Source organism: Dipodomys ordii, unplaced genomic scaffold (genome assembly GCF_000151885.1).
Source record: "Dipodomys ordii isolate 6190 unplaced genomic scaffold, Dord_2.0 Scaffold48, whole genome shotgun sequence".
NCBI classification, from domain to species: domain Eukaryota; kingdom Metazoa; phylum Chordata; class Mammalia; order Rodentia; family Heteromyidae; genus Dipodomys; species Dipodomys ordii.
The window spans coordinates 8552710-8577425 of NW_012267264.1; the positions used below are offsets into that span (position 1 = coordinate 8552710).

Below are 24716 nucleotides of genomic sequence, written 5' to 3' on the forward strand. Positions count from 1 at the left end.
CGGGTCTCTATTCAGAAAATTTCAGCCTGAGCCAAGGAGACCTAGGGTTTCTCCTATTCCATCCTGTAATGTTTTCAGAGTGTCTGCTTTGACTGTGAGGTCTTTGATCCATTTGGAGTTGATTCTGGTACATAAGGATCTAGCTTTAGTTTTCTACATGTAGTTAACCAATTTTGCCAGCACCATTTACTGAAGAGGCTGTCTTTCTTCCATTCAATTGTTTTAGCTCCCTTATTGAAGATTAGATGACACAGTTACCTTTTTTAATTTAAATTTTATTGTGAAGATGATTACAGAGGGGTTAAAATTATGTAAGTGAGGTAATGAGTATATTTCTTTTTGAATAGTGTTACCCCTTCCCTCATTTTCTCCCATTTCCCCCTGCCTCGGATCCCCTACCCTCCAAGTTGTGTAGTTCAGTGTATAGTGAGTGTCACTATTGAATTAGTTCATCTTTTGTCCTACTGTTTCTGTGATTCCCCTTCCCTTCCTCAAAGCAGATAAACTTATATACAAGACAAGAGGTACAGAAATCAAAAACAGTGACAATAGGGAATAAACCAAAGGAAAAAAACAAAGAAGAAAAGAAATAACTGCAACAGCACAATTTGAAAGAAGCTCTTGTTTCCATTTCTTGGAGGTCATTTCGTAACCATCATTGTAGATAGTCCTATGTACATAGCTCTTGAGCCATTATTATCTCTGCTAAGAATATCCTCCTATTTTCCTTTCCATGTGATGACTTAGAGAACTGTTTAATTAATCACGTAAGAGTAATTATTTGTCTTTTACTATCCATTGGATTAGCTTGTAGATTTATAGACATACTCTAGTTATAACAGATGAGGGAAACCATGCAGCTTCTGTTTCTTTGGGTCTGGATTACTTTGCTTAATACATTTTTTTTCCAAATCTTTCTATTTCCTTACAAAGGGGGCAGTGTCATTCTTTCTGATGGAAACATGGAGTTCCATTGGACAATCACATTTTTAAATAATGTAACTATCTATTATACTGTAAAATAAAAAACAGCACTGTGTACTTTTTATCTGCCAGAGGACCAAATTGCAACCAATTAGTTTAATGATCTTAATTTGCTTTATTTTCACTTTTAGAATTGGGCAACATTTTATTCCGTAAAATAGAATACATGTTCTGATATGCTAGACAGAAGAGGTTAGTTTTGTAGAACACCAAGTATCCATTTCAAAGTTCCTTTCCTTGAAAGGTGAGAACTAGACCAGAGACAGAACAATGGGGAAATAACTGATTAACTAATATCCTGTTATTTCCAGTTATTTCTTTTGTACAAGGATTAAAGCAGGAGGAACTTTTTTTTTATCACACCAATGCATATCAACTGTTCGGGAAATTTATCATTACTTTTCTAATCAAGATATATCATAACTCATTTCATTTCTCCTTGGTGATGTAGAATTCTACTTTGAGTGATTTCATTTTAGTACAGGAGCCTAGCTTCAGATACTGACCTCTTGTAAATTTTATTCAGCATATGCATGCTATGCTCAATAATACAAGAAAATCATCTAGCACCAATCTTTAGAGCAATTAGCTTACCAGAGTTACACAACTAAGAAATCTGGATCAAAAGTTACTGCAGTATCACTTAGTATCTTTTTGTAAATTTAAAAAACAAATGATTTAAATTGTTCTTATAAAGGTGCTGTGCTGAGGGGTCACAGTTACATAAGTCCGGTAATGACTACATTTCTTTTTGGACAGTATCATACCTTCCCTCAGTCTCTCTCAATTATTCCTTCCCATTCTCACCCACAAACTTTATAGTTTTTTTTCAGTATAGTGTCTAGTAAGTAACCACTGCTGCATTTGTTCACACTTTGTCTATCCATTTCTGTGTCCTCCCTTATCACTTAGTCTCTTAAACATATACACACAAGAAAAGCATGAGAGCATGTTTCTGTACTAATTGGTCACAATTTATAGAGAAGAGATTTTCAAGTTTATAAAGAGCAACATAATAATTGATAGAGCCATTTGGAGAGGTAACAGGGAAGTGATGAACGTATTTGTAGAAGGAAAGTTCAGTGTTGAACAGATGGAAAGTATTCTCTCAAATGAGTGATGAAGTCTGTGAAGTGAGATGGAGAGTCCATTGAGTGAAGTGGGTGAAGTTTGAGGACAAATATCAAAGGTTGGGACATCTCTACAGTAAGTGATCGAGGAAACTACACAAAGGGATATAGAGAGATTGATGGCCAGTACTTATAGCTCAATTGAGTTTGGCGCCATGTGGCTGTAGGAACACTGTGTGTAGAGTTTCTTCTTTGTTCTGTGATCTATGGGAGGATTAAAAAGACATGTTTTGGTTTGAGATTTATAAGGTGTGAGTGAAGGAAGAAGAAATATTGCAAAGGAATTGTGGGTATGTTTATACTAGTAGAGTTTTCTGTATATGAGTTGCCCTCTATTTGGACCTCTTAATTAAAATTCAGTTCTGAAGTCTAAGATGAATGTTATTTCAGAAATAAAATGTGGTGACCCATAATGAAGAAATTCCATAGGTATGATTATAACATTAAAACTTTGCTTCAAGATGAAGTACAATTGAACCCTGAGCAATTGCCATGATTTGGACACTTCATTAGCTGCGTGGTTCTGGAAGTCACAAGTAGCCTTTTCAGGGATGGCAAATAAAAAGATCTCTCTCATTTTCTCACCCTTATCATGCTACATAAGGCCTGAGAAATCATTTTGTATATTATAGAACAGACACATACACTGTTTGTCAGCTACCTAATCTATCTGCCTGTAGTGGTAATCTTATATGGCTTGTGAGTGTTGTAAATATCTAAATGGTCCTTGGCAGGAAGAGGGGTCCCTAATCATATCTGTATAGTTACTTTGCAAGATATGGATAGCTCTTAAAAATTCACAGCATGTGTCCTTTCCACATTCAAAATTAAATTAGAATATTCTTATTTTAACAATAAGCTGGCCATGCTGGAATCTAATGGCTCATACCTGTAATCTTACTCCTTAAGTCTGAGATCTGAGGATCACAATTCAAAGCCAGTCAGTCAGTCTGGGCAGTCAAGTTTGTGTGATTGTTTTTTTGGTATATTTTGTTATCCAAAAAATGCTGTACAGACGGGTTTTAGTTACATGAGCAAGGTAATGAGTGCATTTCCTATTGAGCATTGTTGCCTCCTCCTTTGTTTCCCCCTACTGTCTCTTCCCTCCCACCTCCACAACCACCACCCCCCTAGGTTGTAGTTCGTTTTCAACATAGTCGCATTCATCTCATTTTTACAATGGGTCAACCTGTATCCTTATTTAAGCATTTTGTTTTTTCCCTTCCCCTCCCTGAATTAGAGAAGTGTATATACAGGATGCAGGGCACCGACATCAAATAGAGTGAAAACGGGTTTTTGAGACTTATCTCCAGTTCACCACTAGAAGTAGAACTGTGGCTCAAGGGGTAGAGCAATGACCTCGAGCAAAAAAACAATCTCAAGCCCTGACTTCAAGCCCAGGATCAGCACACGCACACACACACACACACACACACACACACACACACACACACACACACACACACACACGGCCATAAATTTTTTCTTAAAATAACTATGATATGCATATCTATATGTGTATATCCATCTATTTATCTATCTATGCATATATGTGTTATATATACACAGGTACAAGCAGGCACTGCAGGGGAATACCCTAGCTTCTTGTGTTTGTTCTAAGGGTATGTTGTCATTTAGTACACTTTTAGCCAAAAGGAAGTCAAATTTTCTGAGGCAACTATATGAATAAAATATTCACATAAAATTTAGTGTATTGCAATCCTGCTATCCTTTACATGTTACCATATTACGTGTAAAGTCATCCCCAATTTTATCCAGTGAAATAGAGGGTGACATTATTCTTGAGGAATTATCTATATTCCTAATCATCTGTTTGAGAACCGTTGCCCAGTATTCAGCAGCTGCTTTTGAAAGCAAGAATCATCACAACCGAAATAGTAGCTCTGAAGATGGGCAGTGAGACACTTCCCCTGTGGTCTCATGAAGGGGATGGAGTAGTGGATTTCCACACAGGGCAATGGACAGCAACACAGATTCACAATCAATGATGATGAGAATGTCTCCCTCCACGGTGTCTTGTGTCTAGAAACTGACCTAATTAAGCACTATCTGTCCTGAGAATTTTCCAGTAAGTTTATGAAAACTGGAGATAAGTTAGATGAATGTTTTGATTTCTCAATGAATGGAAAGTTATGCTTATCTTCTATATAGTCTAGCAAATGTGCGGTAACATTGGGTTTGACAAAAGAAGATACATACTTTCAAATATACTTTGTTAAAAAATGCTCTCATGTGAGTGGCTTGAAGAACAGTATTGACTTACCTCCATGAAGATTTGATACAGACCTATAATTTATAAAACATGCAATATGAATTACATTGATACCCAGTAAAATAAAGCACTTTCTATGTTTTTAATGGACGGCCAGAGGGATGTTTCTTTAGTTGGACAGATGAGGTGTGTTGAGCAGCCCAACGACTGGATTCCCCCTCAAGATGTATCCTTTGCCCTTCATGACTTCATGACAGACATTCTCCTGAAGATGAGTGAGAATCTTGAAGGTTACAATAGAGCAGAATAAAGATGCTCTTGTACCCAGAAATCCTTCCGTGTTTGTAATGTTTTTTTTCCTGTAGTGCAATGTTTATTTGTCTTTTCCTCCCTCCCTCTCTCCTTTCCACATTGCTCCTTCTTTCCTTCTCTCCCTCTATGCCTCTCTCCATTCCAGTGTGCTAGTCATTGTGCTAGGCCTGGGAAATGTAGCAAACAAGTCATAGTCCCTACCCTCATGAAGACACAATCTAGCAGGGGGGCAGGAAGGTTGTAAACAGAGGGGATCATTACGAGGGAGAAAGGCGACTGTTCTTTCCAGCAAGGTGAAAGTAACAGTTGGTCAGAGGTCTGAAGAAGGGAATGGAACTAGCTTCTCTTCTTGTGCTGTTGGGTTATTTTGTGCATTTTATAAAAACTCACCTAAAAGCTTGGTGGGGGTAGAGGGATGGCTCAGTGTTAGAATGCCTGCTACCATGAGCTGAGCCCTGGGTTAAGCCCCCTTTCTGAAGTTCTCTCTGTAGGTCTCTCAGATATAGAAAAAATTCTTTTTTTATAAACTACCAATTCCAGGGACCCATGGCATGGTGAACAAAGGGTACCTTTTTGCAAAGGAAAAAAGTAGATACTGCCCAATGTATAGGCAGTTTTGTGACAGAAGGATTTTTTTGCCTCCTTGTATCCTCCTGTTGGTCATTCATGTGCAGGCTCCCCTGCTTAGTGCCAGGGTGCCTCCTGAAGGTGTGCAGTGGAATTCCAAGGCAGACAGGACAACAAGGTCAAAGACCCTAGGCAAGACTGTGTTCAAGAAACACAAGGAACTCCAATGGAGCCAAGTCAGAGAACAAGATCAAAGTAAGAAACAAACTCAGACTCTGGGCTTAACTGATACTGATTACAGTTGTAATAATTCATAGCCCTAGAGAACTTTCAAAAAGCTTCATAGGGCATTTGCTGCAACATCCCATCATAAGAAGCTCAAAGAAGTAGCTTAGCTAAGTAATACAATGAGCAAATACAGAGGCTTAGAATGGAACTGAATTCCTCTGTTTTCAGCCCCTTTCATGATTCTGCTCATTATTAATCACTTTTTAACAGTTAACCTTCTTTGTTAATGTCATCAGTTCCCTTACCAAACTCTATTCTTGCAAAAATAGACCTTTTTGAACTCCGTGCTGTGATTTGAAGCATCTTATTATTGTTCTCTTTTCCTATAGTTACCTTTAATAAATTGAAACAATTCTCTCTTGTAACTTAGATGTTTTTCATAAATTCACTTACAGCTATTTTCTCATTTTAATTGGTCTTTAAAATATTACCTTTTTATATCACAACACATCTTGGAAATGTGGTGTTTTTATTAATCCTACGGTGTAATTGTTAGGAAGTTAATTTTTTTAAATGCTCTTCTTTGGTGGAAAGAATATTCCATGTATTAATTCACGTTCTCTCATGAATGTGTTCTAGCTGGAGATGGAGAAACTTCAGCTCCAAGCTCTTGAGCAAGAGCACAAGAAACTGGCCGAACGTTTGGAGGAGGAGCGGGGCAAGAATAAGCACGTGGTGCTGATGCTTGTGAAGGAGTGCAAGCAGCTGTCAGGCAAAGTCATAGAGGAGGCCCAGAGGCTGGAAGAAGTAATGGCCAAACTGGAGGAGGAAAAGAAGAGGACCAATGAATTAGAAGAGGAGCTCTCCGCTGAGAAACGGAGAAGCACAGAAATGGAGGCTCAGATGGAAAAACAACTCTCCGAGTTTGATACTGAACGCGAACAGCTTCGTGCGAAGCTGAGTCGAGAAGAAGCACATACCGCTGACCTCAAAGAGGAGATAGACAAGATGAAGAAAATGATCGAACAACTGAAAAGGGGAAATGACAGCAAACCAAGCCTTTCTCTCCCAAGGAAGACAAAAGATAGACGATTGGTTTCCATATCTGTGGGGACAGAAGGACCTGTGACAAAGTCTGTCGCTTGCCAGACAGAGCTAGTGATGGAAAGCACAGATCATGGAAGGAAGCTGCCGTTGACTGTACCTGTAAAGCCTTCCACAGGAAGCCCCCTAGTTTCTGCAAACACAAAAGGGAATGTGTGCCCCAATCCCCCCCTGGTCAGACCAGGTATTGACAGGCAGGCTTCCCATGGTGACTTGATTGGCTCCTCCCTGCCCACCCCCCCTACTCCAAGTGCAAGCCGAATTGAGGAAAATGGACCAAGCACAGGTTCAACGCCCGATCTAACAAGTAGCACATCCCCAGTTCCCGGTAATGCTGCCCCTCCCACCACTCCAACACCAGCCATAGCTCCCCAGAACTACCCCCAAGCTCCGCCTATGCACAGTTTACATTCACCATGTGCCAATGTGTCTTTGCATCCAGGTCTCAACCCACGAATCCAAGCAGCTAGGTTTAGATTTCAGGGCAATGCCAATGACCCAGACCAAAACGGAAATACTACCCAAAGTCCTCCACCAAGAGATGTCTCACCCACAAGTCGTGACAGCCTAGTGGCCAAACAACTAGCAAGGAATACTGTGACTCAAGCACTGTCAAGATTTACAAGCCCTCAACCGGGTGCTTCTCCCAGGCCTGGAGTATCTCCCACAGGGGACAGTGGTACCTACAATCCAGTCAGTCGGACCAGTTTAAAGACTCCTGGTGTAGCACGAGTTGATAGAGGAAATCCTCCTCCCATCCCACCAAAAAAGCCAGGGCTCTCCCAAACTCCTTCTCCACCACACCCCCAACTCAAGGTTATTATGGATAGCAGCAGGGCTGCAAACACAGGGGCCAAAGTGGATAACAAAGCTGTGGCTTCACCTCCTTCCACATTGCCACAAGGGAACAGGGTAATAAGTGAGGAGAATCTCCCTAAATCAACCTCCCCTCAGCTGCCACCAAAACCATCCATAGATTTAACTGTGGCACCTGCAGGCTGTGCCGTTTCAGCCCTGGCCACGTCTCAGGTGGGTGCCTGGCCTGCTGAAATCCCTGGACTGAACCAACCCGCATGTTCCGACAACTCCCTTGTCATTCCCACCACCATTGCCTTTTGCTCTTCCATAAGACCTGTTAGTGCCTCATCCCGTAGGCCAGGTGCCTCAGGCAGCCTCCTGGTAACAGCATCAGGTAAAGGGATTGAAATCCTATACACTATTCTTTTTGTTTTGTTTTTTAGAGAATGTGACCTCTCCTCACTTGTCTTAATTTCTTTCACGTTGCCTTGAAACGTTATTTTTTTTTCTTTTGATATCTTTCCTTTTTTTCCCCCATGATTTTCTTTAAAGACTCCAGGGTATGGTGATTCATCTTGCTTTATGAATTGTGGTTTCGTTATGCTAAGTGCTTTCTCCTCTTAGAATAACCTGAGAATAGTGGTTTGAAGTACAGGAAGACCACAAATTTAGAGAGACGAAAGCATTTCCCTGGAAGGAGAACATCTCTTCTCATTAAATATTTATTTTACAAGGCCTTAGTATTAAGCGATCATTGTGCAGCAGTTGGTGTTTAGTTCTGTGTCTTCCGTAATGACATCAGAAAAATCTTTTTTAAGTTATTGTTAACATACTATATACCGTCAGATTGATTAAGTTTGCTCTGTGATTGGTATATTCTGAGTTTTAATACCAGTTTTATATTAAGATTTGTTTTTAACCTCCAAAATGTTTATGGATCTCTGTTCTAAGGTATTTCAAAAAGCCATTTACACTATTTTGAGCTAAGGTTTTCTGGTGCTTGACACAAATAGACACTGTAGCACATGGGTATGCAGGTATATTAGAAAAGATATGGTTTATGAAGTCACTAAATCTTGGATAAAGATGAACTAGGTTTTCCCTTTAGTTGTGTGTTGCTAGAGGAAACATAACTTTTTATTGATACGATTGGATTGGATTTTCTTCTTTATCTCTTCCCCAGTGTTGAGGATTAAACCCAGGGCTTTTCAGCATAACTGTACAAATGTGCAATTGCTCAGCTACATCCTTAGCCCTGGTTTAATTCTTTGTTAAGCAAATGTGCTCTAAATAATGTTTTAGTGTCTAAATTCTGTTGATATATTTTGGTAAGCTTTCCTACCCTGGGGTCTTAGTGGTTAGTAAATACTATTGTTTGGAAAGGAATGTAACTTTAAATTTTAAGAGAAAGTTTGAATAGTATCATATTTCACATGTGAAGGAGAGGGGGAATTTACAAAGTAGGCACCATCAGGTCATAATGAGATCAATACACCAGAACTTAGATATCTAATTGTAAGGCATCCTCTTGGAATTAACCTCTTTGATAGTCTATATTCAATTTTGAGGGGAAAAATTGAAAACTTGAAATAGTGTGGACTTTGAGGTTACTCAGATAATAGGGTTTGCCATGCAAAATTGCATTTTTTATTATTTTTTCATGCTGAGCAAATTTTATCTTTCTTATGATGCAAATTACACTATGTATATAGGAACATGGCCGTAAGAGACATTCAGTACTATAGTATGTCCATGGGCCTGGCACTGAACTTGGCAGCAGAAGTGTCAGTAAGTACAGGTGATGTGAATGAATGCCTTAGGGATACTGTGTCTTATAGCATTTCTGAGATTTTGATTTAGAATTGATGTTAGTATATTTCATGATGGCAGTTACTAAGCTGGACACCTATGCCATGGCTTAGAATAATATTGGCTCTTTCTCACATATTCATACCAACTTCAGAAGAGGAGTTTTCTGTTGCCATTTAGGAAATTCAGAGCATGTACTAAAAGATTTGCAGGCTTTTGGAAAACAAATTCTAAAACTCATTTGGGAAGTGTCAGTGGTTTGACATAAATGCACAGAATGTATAAAAGAAAACATTAAGGAATGATTATATATATATGTATATATAATATATATAATACACATGGAGAAAAGAGAGAATGCCTGTCTGTTTTTCTTTCTAAAATACAAAGTCATCTGTTGTTTGATACCTCTTTGACAGACATTGTTTTCTTCGTCACTGTGGTCCAGAGTCCAACTCATATACCTTTGGTTTCAACATCTGTGACTGAGGAACATGAAGTTTGGAAAGATAGAGAATTCCTAATTGGGTGCATATTTACTAAATAACCTGCCTAGGATGCAATTTAATTTTGGATAAAGGAGTCAAAATTCCTCTCAGAAAGTTTTTGGCTTGTAGCATAAAATTGGTTCATTTTCTATTCTCTGATTTTGCAATGTAGACAAAATATTCTCAGAACTATAAAGCTGCCTTTGGAGGAAAACACATTTCTGGATCCCTTGTTCAGACTGTGGCTTTGTTAGGATTAAGGGGAGGCAATGGAGGACTTTAACCCTTTAGCAAGTGTTTACTGAGTACCAGTCCCTACTCAGTGGGTGGAAATGCTATTATACTTAGATATCCTTCTATAATTGTGTAATTCCAGTGTGTATGTAGGGCAGCCTAAATTTTCTAAATGCGTCACAAGATTTTAATTCTGCATTCCATTTACATTGCTCCATTTTTTCTTCATTTCTTGGGATCGATCTCAGTGCCTTTGGGCATGCTTAGGAGAGCACTCTACTTACTACTGAGCTATACTTTCAGCTCAATTGCTGTGGGAAACACCAGAGATCCCTGCATCCTGCTTCTTAACCTGGCTGTGCCTGGGTGAGCTCGTGCCTTTCCAGATCATTGCTCCTGGAGGATATTAGCCTTCTAAGCATCCACCTAGGACATTGTAGCCGCTCATAGTAGGTCTCAGGGACAGAGCATACTTGCCAGATACCTGGCAGGTGTTTGTTCTCATTTCTATGATTGAAAGAATAAGCACTGAACTGAGACAGAGGTCAGGATCAATCTATTTCTTCACAATTGTAGGTATCAGCTGGAGAGCAAATTTTCTTTAAGCTATTAGCCTTGCCATCTAACAATAAAAGCTTCAAACCAAAACCCAAGAAGATTTCCAAACTATGTCTTCTTAAACTTGTCTGATGGATTTTCAAACAATACAAATACTAGGTCACATGACTGTTCAAACTCTAAAATCTTGCGTATCCATGTCAGCTTGCATATATGACAGTTACAGCTAAGTTCACACTCTTAAAATCTTGCGTATCCATGTCAGCTTGCATATATGACAGTTAAAGCTAAGTTAAGACTTGAAAGAAAAATGGAATGATACAGGTTCCCATTTTAATGGATTACATTATAAATTATGCTGACTCTGTTGAGAACTTCTATAGGGAAATGTGACATTTTTGAATGATCTTTTAATTTTTGTTCCTTCCAAGCTTGTCAAATGAAATTTCTGTTGTTAAGTGATCAGAAGGAAAAAAAATAGAAATCTAGGCAACTGAGTTTCCATACCCTTGGAGATTTTTTTTCCTGTTTCCCTTTTATGTTATTATTTATTTTACACATTTTATTCAATTTGTTTTAGACTTTTTCCTTATTTAGACATCTTAAAAAATCTATTTCACATATGATTGGCTTGAAGGCTAAATTGGAAAACAAGAATGATCTTGGCTTTGACATTAACCTCCTCCATTCTCTGAAGCTGATGCCAGAAGCTGTCCTTTCCTTCCCTGTTCCATTGCCTGTTCTCTCTGTCCCCTTTCTAGCATGTTATGCAAGATGCTCACCTTTACTAACATTTGCATATGATACTGCAAAGCTGAATGACTTTCTAACATCATTAGAGTAGCAGTACGAATATAGATCTCATTTGTCATTATTAACCAGTTAACGAAATATTACCATGTTCATCATTGTTGGGAACTTCAGATGAAGACAGTAGGGTCGTGGTAAATTTTTATTTTTTCCATCTTTATAGCAGCATCTATTAAATTTGTGCTAGGGAAAGTTAGAAATAATAGTGAAAATAACATTTATGGGAAACTTAAGAATATAAGGTTTTATATAGCATTTTTCCTTTGTGAACATCTAAAAAAAAATCTGTTGTCCTCTAAGAAAATAGAAAACACTGATGTCATTAGCTGTAATTTTGTAGATAGAAAGAGAACAATAAAATTCTTGAGTTCTGAATGAGAAAATATATGAATAAAGTATTTTCTCTTTTAGATAACTTAATATTAAAAGAAATTTTCTTGGAAAATGTATTCACAATTGAATAAATTCACATAAAGCGGCTGAAAATATATTTATCTTGTAGTTGTCTCCCCTAAAGCCAAATGTGATGGTTTTAAAAAAAAGGAAAAATGAAAACAAACCCCCAAAGAATAGAGAACTGTTGAATATGTACATGTTGGTATTCATAAGAGAATTGAATAAGGAAGACCCCTTGGGTGTGACTTAGAGGGAGGGATAATGAGAGGGAGAGTGTTTGAGAGACTGAGCGCATGAGCCAGATTCCCTCCTGTTCTGTGGTCGATGACTATGCCCTGCCTTCATATTGCCTGTGTCTGCTTTACAGTCAAGGTTTCATACCTTATGTTTATAATTTCTCTGTTTATCATTCACTTCTAATAAGTACTGATTTAATTTTTGTGGGCCTGTTTTTTGTTTGTTTGTTTTTAAGAAAATACAAAAGGTAAAATGTACCAGAGAGGAGCCTTCTTGTAAGTATGAAGTAAAAATAACTACTTTTGTAAGGAGACCTAATGAATACCAAATGGGAAATAGAAAACTTAGATAAATATTGAATTTTATGAGCATGTTAAATTTGTCTGTCACTTAAGTCCTAGTAGAGTAAAACCAATAAATTATTCATGAACCCAAATAGTTGATTATGATCATTATCATATGCAGCTTTAATAAGCAGTAGTCTTATTTTTAGAAATAGCTCTGTTTGTCCTATTTTTATAAAGAATTAAAAAACATTGAGATTTCTTGAATATGTACCTTTCAAAATATTTGTATAATGAACTAAGGTTCATAAATTCAGTTTAATACTAACAATTGAATATTACATACATATCAGTAAGACTCACATACTTAGAATATTATCCTGAATATCAGTGCTCAAGGAATGGAAATAATCCATTTTGCCTTCCTAAAGAGAATGTTAACACCTATGTAACAGGTCTGCCATGGTTGACATTACGTAGAAGTATTGAAGCTCTACATGGAGAAAACTAGAATGATATATTTTAAGTTTTCACTATACTTATAACCTCAAGAACAAAATGATCAGTGTATCCTATTAAATAAACATTTTTACTTTACTGTTTTTACAGCCTTTTGATCAAGGAAGAATTCAGAAAATTTTCCATACTATATGCAGCCGACTTCACACATTTAACCGATTCTCTTCTAAAAGCTGCTAAATCCTGATGAGAAATATCTAACATTGATAACTCTTTATGATTTTTGTTAAAACTATGTGGTAGAGTGTCCTGTTTTGTTGATTGACTAAAACTTTGCTTGAACTGTTGTGAAGATGACAAGATGAAGTCTTCCAAATTCTTATTGAATATTTATACTGTCATAGTCTAAACCAAATTATATATATGTATATATTTCCTTTTTCTTTTAATATTGAACAGTAGTACCATCATTTTTTGCCGAAGTGAGAGTTCAAGGAGTATAATTAGACTCCTTGATAAGAGGTTGGCTCATCTCACTGGTTTGGTTAAACCTTAAAATCAACTTTCCTTGGAAACATTATTGAAAAAGGAATATCTCTATCTTACTATGATATCTACTACATTATACCTAGCACATAATTTTTTTCAAATTGATATAGAAGCTTAGAAGACTTCTATGTAATTTTAATATTCAACTTGTTTGGAAATGCTAAAAAGGAATTTAAACTTTCAAAATAGGACAGCCATCTTAGTTTTTTAAAACCAATCACTAGTTTAACACTTATGTGTGCCAGACTGACAACTAAAAATAACATATCACCATTGTGTTAATTTGATTAGCAGCAGATACTGAAATAACAGTACAGAGTTGTACTAAGAAAATATTAACAGATTGGTATCCTTTAGGAGGATGTATAGTTCACATGTTAGTGTATGTGAGGCTCAAAAAGGAATGATAATAGTATCTCTTACCCTTGTTCCTATTTCTAATGAGGGTTACTTTAACCTACAGGCTGGTCACCCTCCCTAACCCCTTTGCTAATGAGTGGTGGTCCTGCCCCCCTGGCTGGCAGGCCCACCCTTCTTCAGCAAGCTGCTGCCCAGGGAAATGTCACTTTATTATCAATGCTGCTTAATGAAGAAGGACTGGACATTAATTACTCCTGTGAAGATGGCCATTCTGCCTTGTATTCTGCTGCTAAGAATGGACATACAGGTAAATCAAATGTCTGAAATCCTCACCGCATACTTGCAAACAAGTTGAAGATCAAAAGCGCTTGTAACCTGAGCAAAATGTACATTTGGGCTTTACTTTTCTCTTACAAGATGCATGGATAACTCTTTTCAAATCAAGGCTTACAACTTTAGAGTGTGTGAATTGTTCAGTTCCTTAATGCAAAATTTTTTACTGCAGCTGGCTAAAGGTATCTGTGTTTTATGCCCAATGGAATGTATTGTAATGTAATGTAGAAAATTTGAGGCCTAGTAATTGCAAAGTGTATTTTAGAATAAAGCTGTCCATCTGTGACTACTTTGGTCTGGACAAAATAGTCTCAATTTGTCTATTGGAAATACACGATGTGAGGGAAATAGCATCAGTGCGTCAGTGAATTCCTCAGTGAGGGCAATTTGGTAGTTAGGGAGTGTCATCAGTCTGAAATGGTTCTGTGGTGGCAACAATTCATAGTCATTTGGAATGCTTTTCAGAAAACTGGGAAGTTATATAATTATAAATGACATATCCATGAAGACTAGGAATTACTCTTGTTCTTTAAAGTACAAATCCTATAGTTAAATATACTAAAACATATGCTAATGCAGACAATAACATAGTTTGACTCCTAGTGCAAAATCAATAGCACTGCATATGCAACCCATATAAATGTCAATTGGTTCAGATAAATGCAAGATTCTGTTGAGCAGAGATAGCTCAGTTGTTTAGAAGTAACTTTGGAATTCTTCAAAAGCACTGGGAGATTTTTTTTCAATGGTAGAGAAGTAATGTAGATAATAAAAGGGGTCTAACGTCACTTTTTATGAGTTTCCTTGACTGCACCATTCAAGTGTAAGGTGATCATCATACAGAAGTATTGTAGTGTTAAACCAGTATCACTAAGGAAGAATTTAACTATCTAAATACGAAGAATGGTATTTTTATTTGGTAAATGGATTTGGTTCTCTATTCCCCAGACAGGATTTCTGGGATTAGCTGGTAGAAAAGTCTGGTAAAATGTTTTCTGGCCCATGACATTCCTTTTACTCACCGCAACTTTAAAAATACTAAAAAAAATATTATGTCTGAGTTGGTGAGTTTGGGGGAATCATAATCTTTGGTGGGGTGGGGAGAGAATCTGCGGAAGATTCTTGGGAGTCCTACATCTCCCAGGATAGATTTGTTAGGTTCAGAGCAGAAGTCCTTGGAGTTTAAAACCCATGTGGCAGCTTGCAGTGAACTTGGTTCATCGTAACATTAACTTGGAAAACCATAATAGCTTTCTATTAAAACTCCATAGACTGTGTGAGATTGCTGCTGAATGTTGAAGCCCAAGTTGATGCTGCTGATAAAAATGGCTTCACACCCTTGTGTGCTGCAGCTGCTCAGGGACATTTTGAGTAAGTGATACTTTTACTTTGTTTCTTTTCCTATGAAAATAATTTTTATTTTAGTTCTGCATACATTCTAGCTTCAGCTAAGTGTATAAACTAGTGCTTAAATAATTTCACAAACCATTTCGGGGGATTTAAAATAAAAGTAGGAGCTGGGTGCTGATGGTTTCTGCTTGTAATCCTAGCTACTCAGGAGGCTAAGATCTGAGGATCACAGTTCAAAGCCAGCCCAGGTAAGAAGGTCCCTGATACTCTCATCTCCAGTTGACCAAGAAAAGTCAGAGGTGGAATCATGGCTCAAGTGGCAGAGTACCAGCCTTCAGCAAAAAATAAAAATGCTAAAAGAGAGTGCCTAGACCCTGAGTTCAAGCTCTAGTACTGATACAAAAGAAAGGGAAGGGAAGGGAAGAAGAAGAGAGAGAGAAAGGGAAGGAAAGAAGGAACACGGTAGGTTAAATATATTCTTTTAAAAGTAATTAAGTACTAATAAAGGGAAGTCAAGAGGAAGACACTGTCCATATTAAATACCAATTAATTTGCTTTTCACAGGTCCTCTTTAGCATCTATAGCACATCAGCATGTAGGTAGTGAGAAGGGCTATCGAGGTACACCTTGTTCACTGTTTTCTGTTACAGAAAGCTTTTATTTAAAAAAAAAGTTTTGATGATATTACAATAAAACCATTAGAAGTGATTATTTCTAATAAACTTAAGTTTGCTGGCAGTTTATTTAGCATTAAGTCCCAAGCACCTTGTTTCACCATTTAAAAAAAACATTGAAGTAGTTTACATACTAGTAGTTCAAGGATTAAAAACAAAGTGAACCTATTTATTAAAATGCCCAAAAGATTAACAGTGATTTCTGAAGTCCTTATTAAGCCATTTAGCTATACATATGACTTTTCACCATTAAAACTCTTGCTTTAATAATAGACTATAACTACTTTACTTTCTCTGCTTGTGCTAAGATGACAGATTTTGGAGAATGCAAGGTGCTTTAACCTTCTTATTACAAAATTCTTAAAATATATATATATATATACATATATATATGTTTTATTTTTTTGTCAGTCTTGGGGCTTAAACTCTGGGCTTGGGTGCTGTCTCTCAGCTCTTCAGCTCAAGGCAAGCACTCTACCACTTGAGCCACAGCGCCACTTCCAGTTTTCTGGTGGTTAATTGGAGATGCAAGTCTCAGGGACTTTCCTGTCCAGGCTGGCTTTGAACTGTGATCTGCAGATCTCAGTCCTGAGTAGCTAGAATTACAGGTGTGAGCCACCCGTGCCCAGCTTAAAATTATATTTTAAGACATATCAATGTTAGTAAATGTCAGTCTTATATATTAAAATGCATTATTAATGTATAACAGTCTTTTTCTGCATAACTAATATTTCATTACGGTATTATGGTGGAGAATCATAGACACTGTTTTTGCTGTCATTTGGGATGTATAGTGCAACCTGCAAAAGGACTTTTTCTTTCCGGGATGTGCTTTCACCTTTAGCTGTCATCTTGTTTCCGGGCAATCTGTAGAATCACTTACTTGGAGCATGTAACAGTCACAGAAACACAAAAGAGAATGTCAAGAAGGAAGAACCCTGCAGAAATCCAGGATTCAATATATAATATGTAATTTATATCATAAATAAATATTGTTTATAAAATATGCATATTTATTATATATGTATATGTTATATATAATAAATACATAAACTATAAAAGAAAACAATGAAAATCCACTTGAGTTTGTTCACCTTCAAGCTCCAGGTGTTTATCTAGTTTTTAAGAGCCACAGTCTTGACTTTACCTTCTTTCCTTTCCCTCCTGAGCAGTGGTGCTATGTCTCCATAAGCCAGCCCCCATCTGGAGACAGGATTTCTCCCAAAGAAGCTCTTTTTCTCAGCCTTATTGCTACTTTTTTAGATGAGGCACATGGTGCCCTGCTGTCTACACTATTTATAATTATTTTCTCAAGTGAAAAATTACAGGATGACTCAGCAGCCTGTTTTTTTTCAAGTTTCAAACTAGTTGGAGTCACAATAATATATGTACCAAAAACAAACTAAACCATTCATCTCAAGAAGGCAAACACAGCCCAAGGATTCTACTTTTATAAGCCCTTAAAAAGAGAACGATCACAAACCAGGTTTTAGCACTTGATCAGATCTACCAATTTGAATTTTTATGCTAGTAATGTTCTCACCAAACTTTCTTAGAATTTTCAAAACATCTCTCCATGTGTAAGACTCACTAAAATGAATGTGTGGAAAAAACCACACCTGTGATCCTAGCTACTCAGGAGGCTGAGATCTGAGGACTGAGGTTCAAAGCCAGCCTAAGCAGCAAAGTCCATAGACTCGTACCTCCAGTTAACCACTAAAAGCCAAAACTGGAGCTGTGGCTCAAAATGAGCACTAACCTTGAGCACAAAAGCTCAGGACATTACCTAAGGAGCACACACAAAAGTGATGTATGTGAAGATGCAGACTTGTTAATATTATTGTCTATATGTAGTCTCTTGGTCACAAGGTGCTTCAGAGGTCCATTTTTACATAAATAATCATGATCTTGTGTTCAGATGTGTAGAATTACTAATTGCATATGATGCTAACATTGATCATGCTGCTGCTGGAGGACTGACACCTCTCTACCTGGCCTGTAAACATGGAAACAAAGAATGTATTAGACTCTTGCTGGAAGCTGGTTCTGACCGAAGTGTAGAAACTAGAGTAAGTATTAGTTCTTTGTTATTTTTTCTATAGCTGGTGTATATAATTTATGTCTATAAACTGTTGTTAGCAAAACAAAATACAATCAGCTGTTCATATCTGTAGTCCCACATGCACAGAATTAACCAACTGCACATAGAAAAGAAATTTTTTTCAAATTTTTTAATTATCTTTAAGTAGTTAAAGAAACTAACAGAAGAGTAACCATTGAGCACAGCCATTTATGAACATGGTACATCTTGATCAGCATCACCACCTTCAACATTCTTACCTCCTATAGATCCATTTCCCTTTTCTTAATTTTGTGGTATATACAGCAAATTTATAGATTTATTCTCTTGATCATTGTTTCCTAAACAATACACATACTGTTTATGTATAGGCCTTTATATTGTATTAGTCATTATAAGTAATCTAGATATGTTAAAAGTATAGATATGTGCTAGTTATATGCAGATAGTGTTCCATTTTATATCAGAGACTTGAGAATATGTGGCCATAAACCTTATAGGTTGAGTTCCTGAAAGTAGTATTCACAGAATATTAGGGACAACTGTACTCATCAGGTTACTGTTGGGAATGGTGGTACATGCTTTTATTCCTTAACATCTGGGTGATAATGGTAGAAGTATTATGAGTTTCAGGCCAGACCAGGTACACAGCCAGACTCTAGTCCCTCCCCACCCCCCAAAAAAAGGAAAGGAAGAAGGCAGAGAAAAATATATGGGCTACTTAGGTTTGCGTTGCTTCGAGGATACTGCATTTGCAAAGGGTCTTAACTCTGTTTGATTATCCTCCTCATGAATTGAAAGCTCTGTCCATTAGCCTAGCCATCCACTCAGCCTCTGAGCCTGAGATGATTATTCTCTTCATCAGAAAAATAAACACTGCATCCTCACTATTTTTACAATTAGGGAAAAAAGCATTTATTCATTTGACATATAATACTCTTAAGATCCTGGATTTTCTTAACTTCTCCAACCAGAACTATTAGTTCAGGATACCCATATGTAAGTATTTTTCTGTTGAATCTTATTATTGGAGATTTTTTTAAGTTCTCCTTTTTAGTTTTCTGAAAAACCATAAAATAGTTTTGCATATCATATTTAATCTAAGAAAATCTATTGTATTTATATATACTTACAAGATTATACCTTATTAATGAAAAACCAGTGGAATTTATCAAACGGAATGAAAAGTAAGTAATAGCAACATAAAAATGTAAGTTAAATTTTGTATGATACAACATAGAGATCCATGCTCTCAAAACCATTATTGATAAGCTGACCAAAATCTTTAGAGAAGTGGAGATATAAACAATATAAATGATAATATTTTTTTCTTTAAAAATTTTCTTATTATCTTCAAGTAGTTGTACAAAGGAGGAGGTACCATATAACAAAGCAATTTTCAAGTACAGTGCATCCTGATCAGTGTTACCCCCTTCAGTAATTCATTGTTTGTACCTCTAATGAGAAAGTACCAAAGGAATAAAATAATGAAAGATTTTTTTCTAGAAAGTCTATGTGGACTTTGCAGTATAAGTTAGGAAAGGTCAAAAGCACTTACGTTCGGGGAATCTGCATAGGGCTAACACCCAGGTATTGGTGTTCACAGACTAATAATAAGCTATGAAACGTCCCTTCTACCTGGAGTCAGAAGACTGTGCTCATTGTTCAGTGTGGTCTTACAAGTGGACTTGATTGACATGAGACTTAAACTAGAGAAAAGCCCACAGTATTAAGGGTCAACTTTAGCAGGTGATCAGATAACATAACCTAAACTTAAGAGAGTTCCCAATAATGTCTACTTTTGTTCTTCCACCTCATTAGTTTTTAAAAGTGCTGTATGTAGCTCACCAAAACATATTTCATGTCCTGAAATGATGCATGAAAATTACATCAAAGAGAATATAAAGGAGGGGGGGAAGCCAAAATAACAAAAAATGTTTTTAAAACAAATGAAGATGGGGACCTGAATGTAAGCATACCCATGTTTATATCTGAATGAGAGATAAGAACGTTTTCCCTAGATCAGAGCTTGCCAAACTCAAGTTTGACCAACCCTCTTGGTCACCTGGTAAGCTCTTTTAAAGAGGCTTTTCCCCAGAGTTTCTGACCCAGTTTATCTGTGATGAGGCTTAGAATCTATACTCCTCATGGGTTTTCAGAGTGCACTGAGTCTGCTATTCTGGACAATACATGTAAACACTGTTGCTCTAGGACCTCTGTTTTTACACTATAGTAGTGTAACAGAGGCTCCAAAATAATGTACTTTAGAAAATAAACCCAGTGAAATTCTTTAAGCTTGTAATCATCAGTATTCCTCTACAATTACAAAACTTTCAACAGAGCCCACTGACATCAGATCACTTGGCTTTGTTTTATCTGTATATCTATCTTTTTTCCTATTTTCTTCTAGAATTTTCTTCTAGAATGGTTAGTGTAAAATTCTCAGATTATTAGTTGGATCACTATTTGGTAAGTACAACTGATTTGTTAATAGTATTCTAATATACTACTAATAATATTATTGTCGCATATATTTTAAAAAATCTCCTTAGGCTAAAGTTCATTCATTTCCTTTCACTGGCACCCAGCTGTGACTAAAGTTCATTGCCTTTTAACATATTAAATGGAGATTTTGGGGTTGTCATGTATAATAGATATGGGCCTGGGCAACATATTCTCACTCCAGATGGTTAACTGTTAAGTAGAAATAAAAACAAAGTGAAACATGAGTCATAGCTGTGGGGAACATGGTAGCTGATGGAGATCAGAGAACTTAGCTCATCAGAGATAGGACTAGAATGCCTCCTTTTCCAAACTCAGTTGTTCAGGAAGATTTTAAATAATACTGTTCTCAACATTAATGTTGTAATCATCCTTTCTCCCTTGGTCATTTTATTTTCAGGATGGATGGACACCAGTTCATGCAGCTGTGGATACCGGTAATGTGGACAGCCTCAAGCTTCTGATGTACCATAGAGTACCAGCTCGTGGGAATTCTTTGCATGAAGAGGAGCCCAAATTGGGTTTCACCTTGGAAGGAGGGGAAGAAAGCCCTGAAGACACATCCAAGCCCGTGGTTCCTGCAGATCTCATCAACCATGCTGACAGAGAGGGCTGGACTGCTGCCCATATCGCTGCTTCCAAAGGTTTTAAGGTTTGTCAGTTACCATCTGGCCTTATTACATCCTGTGACTTGATGAGTGATAGTTACTTTTTATTGTGTGTATTCTTACTGAACAATTGGAGACTGAATGATACCATACAGATGATGATAAACTACTGGCAAAAACAGACAATTTTTTCTATCTAGTAGATATGTGGTCAAGAGTACAAGAGATTTATAAATTGATATTATGTTTAGAGTTCTTTCTCAAGAAAAGTGAGAATAATTTTAAACATTTTGATTCATCTACCTTTTGGAGGAAAGGACTGGTAGCAACTTAATCCATAGGGTTGTTCCTTTTCACTACCAAGACTCAGTTACGAGTTACGGCAGGGCAGGGATTCATACCTGGTCTGCAGAATGCTTAATCCAGACCTGATGCTCCACTGCCAAACTTGCGCAATACCTGTTTTCTCGCTAGTTCTATGTTATCTACTGGAAACTCTAGATTTCACTGTAAGTATATCAATTGTACTTTTTAAAAGAAATCGGAGAATAGTAGGCCATTCACTCATACTATTACATAATTTTTGAATGTAAGACATTGTGTTTATTAACATTTACAGAAATCTTTTTTGGGGGTACTGAGGCTTGAATTCAGTACCTCACTCATATTCTTGCTCAATGTTTTGCTCCCATATGGTACTCTACTTCTGGAACTATGCATCCACTTCTGGCTCTTTTATTGGTTATTTGGAAATGGAAATCTCTGATTTGTCTGTGGGGCTTCAAAACCAGGATCCTTAGATCTTAGCCTCCTGAGAAGCTAAGATTATAGTCATGAGTCTTGGGTACCCTACCAGAAATAAGTTTTGCCATTAGATAGCTCTGAAACCAGAAAAAAAGTTACAGGTTACAAGTATAGGAAAAAAGGGAACAAAACTTGGATAAAGGTAATAGACATGGCATTGGACCAGTGTAACAGTGCAATGATTGTGTAAAACTGAAAGACATTACACATACTTCAAAAAGCATAGTTACAGAAATGGTTAATGGTTCATTCTGGAGGGGATGGAAATATTCCAGTGATTTTGCAGATCACTGGAGAGGAAATCAATTCAGGTGAGGGAGAAGTAAAAATGGAGACACCGACTTAGTGACAGCTCCAACTGAGCTAATAAAGAGTCGTGGCAAATGAAACTAGTATGGGTCTCTGAATATAGGCATGGGGGCCTTCAGTAACAATATAATAGTTTGATTTCAACTTACTAATGAAAGCACAGCCAGTGAAAGCAGGGTAATATAACTGGCCTACATTTAAAGTAATTAATTTAGCAACAGCATTTAGAAGATTAGAGAGTATGAATACATTGATGGAAGAGAACGAATAAAGGATAGAAAGTGATAGCAAAAAAAGTCAGTGGAAATCATAAAGAGAAATAGCAGACTAGACATGTCCAAAGAGTAATTGCAGAATAAATACGGGAAATGAAGTTAGTGAATGAGCACATATTAGTGATATTCCAGGAAAGAGAAAACAAAATCACTGTGACCAGGGAGATAGACTGTGGTTTTAGATATATTGAGGTTAATGCTGTGATTTGTTCAATCTAGATGGAAACACCTAAAGATGTATATTTGGGGCTCATGACTGAGTAACAACTTCCTGTAATTATGGTCTACTGTGGATCTTTTCAGTTTTTATTTTAATTTTTAAAAAGTGAAAAAATAGCATGATTTCAACTCAATGCTTGTAAGCAGGCTATCCCCTCCTACTTTACTTCTTAGAAAGTATACAAAATTCTCAAAAATATGTATGTGTGTATGTATATATATACATAGATATACACACACAAACATGAGCAGATAGATACACACACACATATATATATATTCAAATGGAATACAGTGACATTTAACATAAAAGTTATTAGGAGACAAAATGGAAACCAAGAATAGTTTAATTTGAAATGCACAGTTAATATAGGACTGTGAATCTCAGTGGTGGGGAGATGTATGTAGGGGGTAGTTTGTAAGCCACTGATAAGGAAATCTCTGTAGTATGAGATGTTAATGACAGGAATGGATTGTTTAGGAACTCAATCTAGAGACAAAGAAACAAAAAAAAAATCATCAATGTCCCTAGTTCTGTGCTTTGAAGTTACTGTTCAGTAGGAAAAAAGTGGGTTTCTGTTGCGCTTTTTCATTATGAACTTTCTTTTCATTTTGATTATCAAAATGATATTTTATCAAATCCCAGGACCCTGGTAACAGTAAATTCTCTGTCTCTGTTGACTAACAGGAAACCTCTATCTTTCATAGACTATTCTGTATTCTTTTACTTTGACAGCATAAGATGAAGTTTTTGATGAGATGCTTTTCAAAGTGTGTGATAGCACACACTACTATGCTATAAAAAGAATGGATTTTTTATCTAGAGTTCTAGAGTGGATATTTAATCTTTCAGTCTGAACTCTTCATTTTGTAATTAGGACATTTAAATCCCAGAAGCATTAGTAGCGTAGAAGTTGGGAATGAAGCCCAGATTACCTGATTCTGTTACTGTTTCTCTAATGTACCTTTCCTTCCTAGATAAAAGGTACTATATAATATTGTTGCATTATTTGTCTAAAAAGTGATCCTCTCTTGGCAGAGATAATTCTCTAAATCTGTCCATTTATAGTTCTCTATAACTATAATTTTATGTGTTAGTGGAAACATACATTGACCACTAGATTAAAAAAAAAAACATTCACACAATAGTCTATTACACAGTGTGGTAATAGCCTTGTAGCCCAATATACTTACTTTTGTTATCCCTCTACCAAAATACTTGACAGAAACAACTTAAAGGAAGAAGGATTTATGTCAGATCATAGCTGTATAATTATTTGGACCTATGTGCTTGGCATAGGAAACATGTGGATGGAGGAACAAGATGTTTCCTTCATGGCAGACAGGAAGGAGACAGAGACATATAGAACTAGGTAGGAACTAGGGACAGATACTTCAAGAACCTACCTCTAGAGACCTGATTCCTCCATCTAGGTCTACCTCCTAAAGTTTTCAGAACTTCCCAAAACAATGCCACCAGCTGAGAGCCAAGCTACTAATACTTGAGCCACTGGCAGGGCATGGGGCACTCCATAATCCACAATCCAAGAAGAAACTTTCTGTTTTCACCAGAGCATTATGAGCTTCTAGAGCTGGAAGAGAGCTCATCCAGCTTCCTTGTGTGATACATGAAGAAACTAAGCCCTAAAAATGGTAACTGATTTCCCATGGTCCATTCATGGAAGATGAGATTACCAGGTCAGTGCTTGCTTCTTTTCTAGCTCTTACTCTTTGTCTCATTGGTTAAGAAATTCATAGTGTTTGGCATAGGAGATTCTTTCTCCCTAGTTGGCTCATGGGTAATCCAAAGAGAACACTGAATCAAGGATAAGCTTTATTTTAATCATTTCCTAAAAAGAGATGAAAGAAATTCTTTTTTTTTAATTTAATTTTATTTTATTTGTGAACATACTGTACAGAGGAGTTACAATTACATGGGCAGGATAATGCATACATTTCTTACCAAGCATTGCAGCCTCCTCCTTTGTTTACCCTTCATATCCCTTCCCAGCCTCCCCCCTC

General features: G+C 36.8%; 1 protein-coding gene across 2 annotated transcripts in view; it reads left to right on the plus strand.

Annotated features, from left to right (window-relative positions):
• Cttnbp2 (cortactin binding protein 2) overlaps positions 1-24716 on the plus strand; it is a 122474-nt gene that overhangs the window by 53816 nt on the left and 43942 nt on the right. For both annotated transcript variants that reach the window (XM_013019931.1, XM_013019932.1), the window contains exons 4-8: positions 6094-7750; positions 13644-13847; positions 15145-15244; positions 17816-17966; positions 20880-21131. In XM_013019931.1, the coding sequence (XP_012875385.1) occupies positions 6094-7750; positions 13644-13847; positions 15145-15244; positions 17816-17966; positions 20880-21131 (2364 nt within the window). The remainder of the gene's footprint in view (positions 1-6093; positions 7751-13643; positions 13848-15144; positions 15245-17815; positions 17967-20879; positions 21132-24716) is intronic.